Source organism: Malaclemys terrapin, chromosome 1 (genome assembly GCF_027887155.1).
Source record: "Malaclemys terrapin pileata isolate rMalTer1 chromosome 1, rMalTer1.hap1, whole genome shotgun sequence".
NCBI classification, from domain to species: domain Eukaryota; kingdom Metazoa; phylum Chordata; order Testudines; family Emydidae; genus Malaclemys; species Malaclemys terrapin.
The window spans coordinates 36,587,588-36,593,752 of NC_071505.1; the positions used below are offsets into that span (position 1 = coordinate 36,587,588).

General features: G+C 49.2%; 1 protein-coding gene across 1 annotated transcript; it reads right to left on the reverse strand.

Annotated features, from left to right (window-relative positions):
- Positions 1-372: 372 nt before the first annotated feature.
- Positions 373-5,864, reverse strand: PIM3 (Pim-3 proto-oncogene, serine/threonine kinase). The gene is made up of 6 exons (XM_054021545.1): positions 5,076-5,864; positions 4,527-4,636; positions 4,301-4,351; positions 3,526-3,889; positions 2,101-2,277; positions 373-1,986 (listed from the first exon to the last, which is right to left on the reverse strand). Exons 1-6 carry the CDS (start codon positions 5,158-5,160, stop codon positions 1,802-1,804), a joined length of 972 nt encoding a protein of 323 aa, XP_053877520.1. The 5' UTR covers positions 5,161-5,864; the 3' UTR covers positions 373-1,801.
- Positions 5,865-6,165: the final 301 nt, after the last annotated feature.

The following is a 6,165-nucleotide window of genomic DNA, read 5'->3' on the forward strand; positions in this document are numbered from 1 at the left end:
GGTAAGTTTACTTTCCACTACATCCAATTGTGAAATAGTAACCCATAATTAAGTAGAAAAAGGCTTCTTTGTTATGGTTTAGGAGGATGTGAACAATACTTTACGTACCAGCATATTCAAAATCCACAAGTTCTATATAGCAGCACCATTTTTGTTTTTTTGAAGAAATTTCACATAGATGTAGTCAAAGTGAGTGTGCTTAAACAAATAGGAACAGTCTGAAAAGAAGATAAGTTAGAGCCTATTAATTCTCTGGCTCAGCTGCTGGAGCCCCTTAAAATTATAGTATAAATATTTGGAGAATGTAACAGCTTTGTTCCCTGTGTGGTCTGAAATGTAATTCTGAGTACAAGTGAATACACAACACAGTACTGTTATATACAAAAAAAGTTTAATTGAAATACCTGTATAAAAAATATGATCTCCATACATTTCACACTGTTAAACAGAAGAAAAAAATCCAAATCCAAGCTGCACAAATGCAACCAGAACACAGAAACACAGCTATTAAAATAAATTAATGTTTATGACTCTGCCACCCTACCTTCCAGAGCCAATACACAAAGACTGTACAATGTCAATAATTTAAAACCCTTCCAAATAGCATTACTTTACATTACTGGTAGAATACCAGACAAAGGCATACTAAACTTTAAAGTCATTCTATTTCCCTTAAATTAGACTTTGTACAACATTTTCCATCTTCCAACAGAAACTGGTAAGGTCAGAAAAAAAATTGTTTTGTTTTTTTAAACAAAAGTTAACAGGAATGCAGAAAAGAGTGTCATGGGCAAACCACTAGAATTCCCATGGGGAAGGGGGAAAGCAGTGTTGAATATAACTCTAACCAAATAAATTAAGCAAATAAATAGCCACAGTTGAAACTGTGGGAGGTCTTCTAAAACTTCAAACAAATAAATAAAAAAAAATAAAAAAAACAACTGTATAATACATGGGAAAACCAAATTTACATAAACACATTATACAGGTATGGAAAAAAGTAAAGTCCTTGAATATTGCATTGATTGTGCATTTAACATGCCCATACATACTGTAAGACTCGCAGGTTGACAAAAGGAGATGGGTGAAGGGAGGGCGGGATTGAGAAAGGGGCTTCGCATGCCCAGTGGTAGAGATGATAAAAGAAAACAAGAGTGAATGTTCCTGATTAAAAAAAAAAAAAAAAGCTGATATATCTGTTCATATTTGTATGCAGGCTATAGGAAATATTTTGGAGCAGCAGAGGTGGGTTTGGGGGCGGGACGGGGACTGGAAGGAGTGAAATGTCTGTGTTCAAGTATTCCATCGCCAGTGGATGGGACTACTTCATTCAATCACCGAACATGTTCTCCAATGCATCATAGGAGCTGCTTCCTCCAGCACTCAGTCTAAAGGGAGCAAAATCCTATAATGAACTGGATCTTCTTTGGACATACACAGCTCAAAAAAGAAAGTCCCACTGAAGCAGCTTTCAAAAAGGCACTCAAAAGCAAATAAAAATCTAGTCCAGGCTCTATGAGAGCAAAAAAGTTTACCATGTATTCAAGAGGTCACTGCTTTCTTAATAAGGTCAGTCTTTTGACTAAGTACTGGCCTGCAACTCCCAAACATCAGCGTTTCCAAAGGAAATTTCTCATTCCAAAGCAGAAACCAGCAAAAAGGGAAAATAAAATCAAGTCCCTCAGACAAAGATTCAACTACAGAATAATGAATGCATTTTTCTAGCCCCTCCTACGTATTGGCAGCAGCACTGTGGTCTTTCTGCTTGTAGCTCCCCTCCCATTGCAAGGTCCTTAGTGTTTCACAGACTCTCATTACTTGAACTTGTGCTAGATACATCAGTATCAAGGGTCCGAAGCCTTATGTCACAGTCCTCAGACTTCACTACTTCAGATTTGTGCAACCATGCATGGTCAAAAATTTGTTCGAGTGTTGGTCTGTCTGAAGGCCTCAGTGAAAGGCACCATTTGATCAGCTGCTGACATTCTGAAACAGATGAAGTAAACAGACGACATTAGACTACAAAGCAAAAAGAATCTCAAACAGAAAATCAGCCATTATCATAAATTAAGTGTTAGTAATTTTTTTGTTTGAACTCACCAGGTGATATTCGTCTCCTGAAGTATAACCGTCCTCTCAAGATCTCTTCATCTTGTTCAAAGGGAATGTCTCCACAAACCATATCAAACAGAAGCACTCCCAAGGACCACACTGTTGCTGACCTCCCATGGTATCTGTGGTATCGGATCCATTCTGGAGGACTGTACACTCTCGTTCCTACAATGAAAAAATAGCATCCCGCAACATCAGCAAACTAAGTTTTATTCTGCCCCCCTAACATTTTAGTTGGGCTGCCCATGCATATCAAACCACACAAGAATAAAAAATTCTAAATATTTAAAAATCATAGTGGGCCAAATTCATCCCCCGTGAAAGTCCAGAGAAGCTGGCTACAATTACACCAGGCATACATTTAGGCCATTAGCTTGTGCTGTTCTGTTGTGATGAATAACATAGCTTCCATCAGCTGACTGTTTACTAAGGCATGGCTCCCTTTCACTGACCATGTGGCGTCTACAGCATCACACCAAAAATAGACACAAAAGGACAAAGGGAATGGGGAGGGGGCAGGGGGAGAACGAGAAGAGAAACAGAAGGTGAAACTCAGGTCGATCTTATTACATACAGCTAATCGGCTTTATCCAATTCCAAGACAGTGTGAACAAAATACAGACTTGCTCACAAATTAATTTTTCAGAATAATCAAAAAAGGCTACTCCGGCTCTCTGAAAAGGCTCTTAGAAACCACCCTCCCTTGGCACTAGGCTGTTCCTTGGATACCAAACAAAAACTGGAATTTGTGATGCTGACTGTCACATGGCCAGGAGGTTCGGGTTTCACAACAAAACAGATGTTAAGTGCAGCAGCTGACGACAGAGAAAGGGAGGGGGAAGTCCCTCATCTATATCAAGCACACTCACAGCTAGGGGAAAAAAATATCTATATCTATCATCTCTTCCTTTTCAAGAAGCATTTCAGTTTTCCTATATTAAAAAAACCCAAATTTAAGTCATTTAAGGGGCATATATAATTTACCCCAGGATTTTAAATCTGCAATGCAGGCATCAGCTGGGTTGAGGGTAATTCATTAAATTAGAAATCAAAATATATGCATTGCACATAGCAAAGATGGGAACGCCTGGCGCTGGTGAAGCCTCAATGTAAACAGATCGCCCTCTAGGAAAAATGCCTTTTCCAAGGCAGGGAAATATAAACTGCTGCGTCACTGCCTGGAATCGCTTCTTTCCTACTCAACAGAACACCCCCAACCGCCTCCGGTGCACAGGTTTAAATTACCCGCAGATCCATTACCAGCTACTGCAGCTGCAGAGCCACCTTGTTGTTGTTCTCAGGGGCTAAGAATGTGACTAAACCACGCAGGGAGAGCGCATCGGGTAAGCCCCGGCGCCGGGCTTTGCTGTCTCACCCGCACCGAGGCATTTTGGGGACGGGAGGGGCACATACCATCGAAGTCGGTGTAGACAGTGTCCTTAAGGATGGCTCCGGAGCCGAAGTCGATCAGCTTGAGCTCGCCTGTCCTGAGATCCACCAGCAGGTTCTCGTCCTTGATGTCCCTGTGCACCACGCCGCAGGTGTAGCAGTGGCGCACCGCCTCCAGAACCTGCCGGAAGAAGCCCCGGGCCGTCTCCTCGTCCAGGGCCCCCTTCTCGGTGATGAAGTCGAAGAGATCCTTCACCAGCTCGGGCCGCTCCATGATGATGAGGTAGCCGTCGGGCCGCTCGTACCAGTCCAGCAGCTTGATGACCCCTCTAAAGCCGGAACCCACCTTCTTCAGCAGCACGATCTCCAAGGGCACCATCGCTCCGCTCTGGGCAGCGCAAAGAGGCAAGGGCGGCGGTCACTCACCGTGCAGCCCGGGCGGGGAAACCAGCCTGCCTCCCCGCTTCCCCACACGCGGGCTCCGCCGGGCAGAGGCGCACACACCCCACGCGCTGTGCACGGAGTCTCCCGCAGCAGCGCGGGGGCTGGGGAAGTCCAGCGCCGCGCCGCTCCGCTGGGGGGCTCCGCGGCTGCCGCAGTCAGAGGGGGAGGGGCCGGGGGAAGAAACCCCGCCAAAATCCCCCCAATGTAAACAATAACACAGGGGCGGGAGCAGGGACCCAGCCCTCTCGCCACCCAAACAATAGCCAGCCTGGGTGACTGCCGGGCGGGGACAGCCGGCTCCCAGCTTCCCTCGGACCCACCGCGCGGTTACAGCCGCTCCCCAGCGAGTACTTACAATGGTGCCCCACTCGGTGACCCGCTCCTTCACCACATGTTTCACGGCCACCTGGGGGGGAGAGAAGGCGCGGTCAGAGCGCGGTGGGGACGAGCCTCCCCCGCTCTGCAGCGGCGGAGAGGGCTGGGGCGGCTGCGACGCGCGACCCTGCAGCCACGCACACGCCGCCCCGAGTAGACAGCAAGACACAACTACGCAGCCATGAATAGCTCCCCCTTCTCCTTACCGGCAAGCCGTCTGCTATCCTGGTCCCCGCGTACACCGTGCCGAAGCCCCCGCTGCCCAGCACGGAGCCCACCTGGTAGACTTTATCGAAGGGCTCCTTCTCCGATTTCGCTAGAAACGGAAAGACAAATTAAGAGAGGTTGGAGTTGCCCTATTAAGAAGGCAGGACACGAGGCAGGCGAGAGGAAGCCCCGCCAGGGGAGCCGCATGGCTGTTCACACCGGCACATGCGGCTCTTCATCCTAAGCTCAGCGAGCAAGGGGAAGCCAGGCGGTTTTTTGTGCCGTATGCCGGCAGCGATCCGACAAGCCGCCACCCAGAGCCAAAATATCCAAACACGCCCCACTGGAGGGGGGGGGGGGACGCGGACGCCGCGCACTCTCCCATAACAACCCAGCTAACCGGGGAGCTGTGCCCATCCCTACGCGGCGACACGCTAGCAGGGAATGTGACAGCCGAGAAATCCTCGGAGCTTGCAAACTCCCCATTAAAAAAGCGACAGGCACCGCACCGCGGCTGGGTCACAACCAGCGAGTCGCTCACTGCGTACCTGGCTGGAGGATTTTCACCGGCAAGTGATCCATGCTGGTGGGGTTGCAAATGTGAGCGAGGGAGCCAAACTTAGAGAGCAACATCTTCCAGAGGAGCCGGGGAAAGGGGGAGGAAAGAGATCCTGCAGCGAAACGTAGAGTGTGTCCTCCGGGCTAATTATTCAATTAACGAGCTGCTGGGGAGGAGCGCCGCGCTCTCCTTCCCGACCCGGGAGGGGAGCTGCGAAGCGGCTGCCTGGCTCCCGCTCTGCTCTCCCCGGTCCACCAGCAGCAGTTGATGTTGTAGCAGAGGGTGGCAGACGCCTCCAGAAATAAACAGCCACAAAGAATCCAAGCTGAAGCGGCGTGGAGCCCTTCGACAAAAAGCAATCAATAACGGGGGCGATGCTCTGCTTCTCCCACCGCCCAGCGCAGCTCAACGCAACCCTAGATGCCAGCAGGGCTGCGGAGAAAGTGGGTAAAATCCGCCCCGGCTAGAAGGACGCTTGCTCGGGGCCGCTGAGTGACTGCGAATTCAATCCAGCGCCGCAGTAAAGCCGTCACCCCTGGTGCAATAGCAGCAGCAGCGCAGCCTCCTCGGTGCCTGCTCACTTCTGAGCTCAATTACAGCAGGAGCTGCCTCTTAACTCTCAATGTTTTGGTGCGGAGAAGAGACACAAAATATCCCTCCGCGGGGGAGTGGGAAAATACCTCGCTGTGCCTGTCGGATTACTTCCCCTGCCGTAGAGCACACCGCGCTGGGATGTCTTCGTGCGGTCTACGGCTCCGGCGGGGACTGCAAAGTCCCAGCCCGCAGTAAATACAAGGGAGGGGGAACTGGAACTACTTATTTGTAGTAATAGACGCGCAGAGTTACACTGTCTGAAATTTTCAACACACACTAGCAAAAAGAGGGGGGGAGAACGAGCAAGCAAGATTCTCTAATTTGCATTACTTTATCAGTCAGCCAATGAAGGGCCACCTTTTCAAAGGGGGGTATCGAGCGGTGGCCAATCAGGAAGAGGGTCTGTTTGCATATGCTAAAATGGGGCCAGGCGCGCAGGGCGGGAATTCCTAGACGCGCCTTTCGCCTCATTTCTCCTTTCTCCC

What these genes read in the sequence shown, in the direction of transcription:
- PIM3 (XM_054021545.1), bottom strand. Translation starts at nt 5,160, where the DNA reads ATGTTGCTCTCTAAGTTTGGCTCCCTCGCTCACATTTGCAACCCCACC. An exon ending in TCACCGAGTGGGGCACCATT is followed by an intron (nt 3,890 to 4,300) that starts GTAAGTACTCGC and finishes TGCGCTGCCCAG; the next exon opens with AGCGGAGCGATGGTGCCCTT. An exon ending in TGTCTACACCGACTTCGATG is followed by an intron (nt 2,278 to 3,525) that starts GTATGTGCCCCT and finishes TTTTCATTGTAG; the next exon opens with GAACGAGAGTGTACAGTCCT.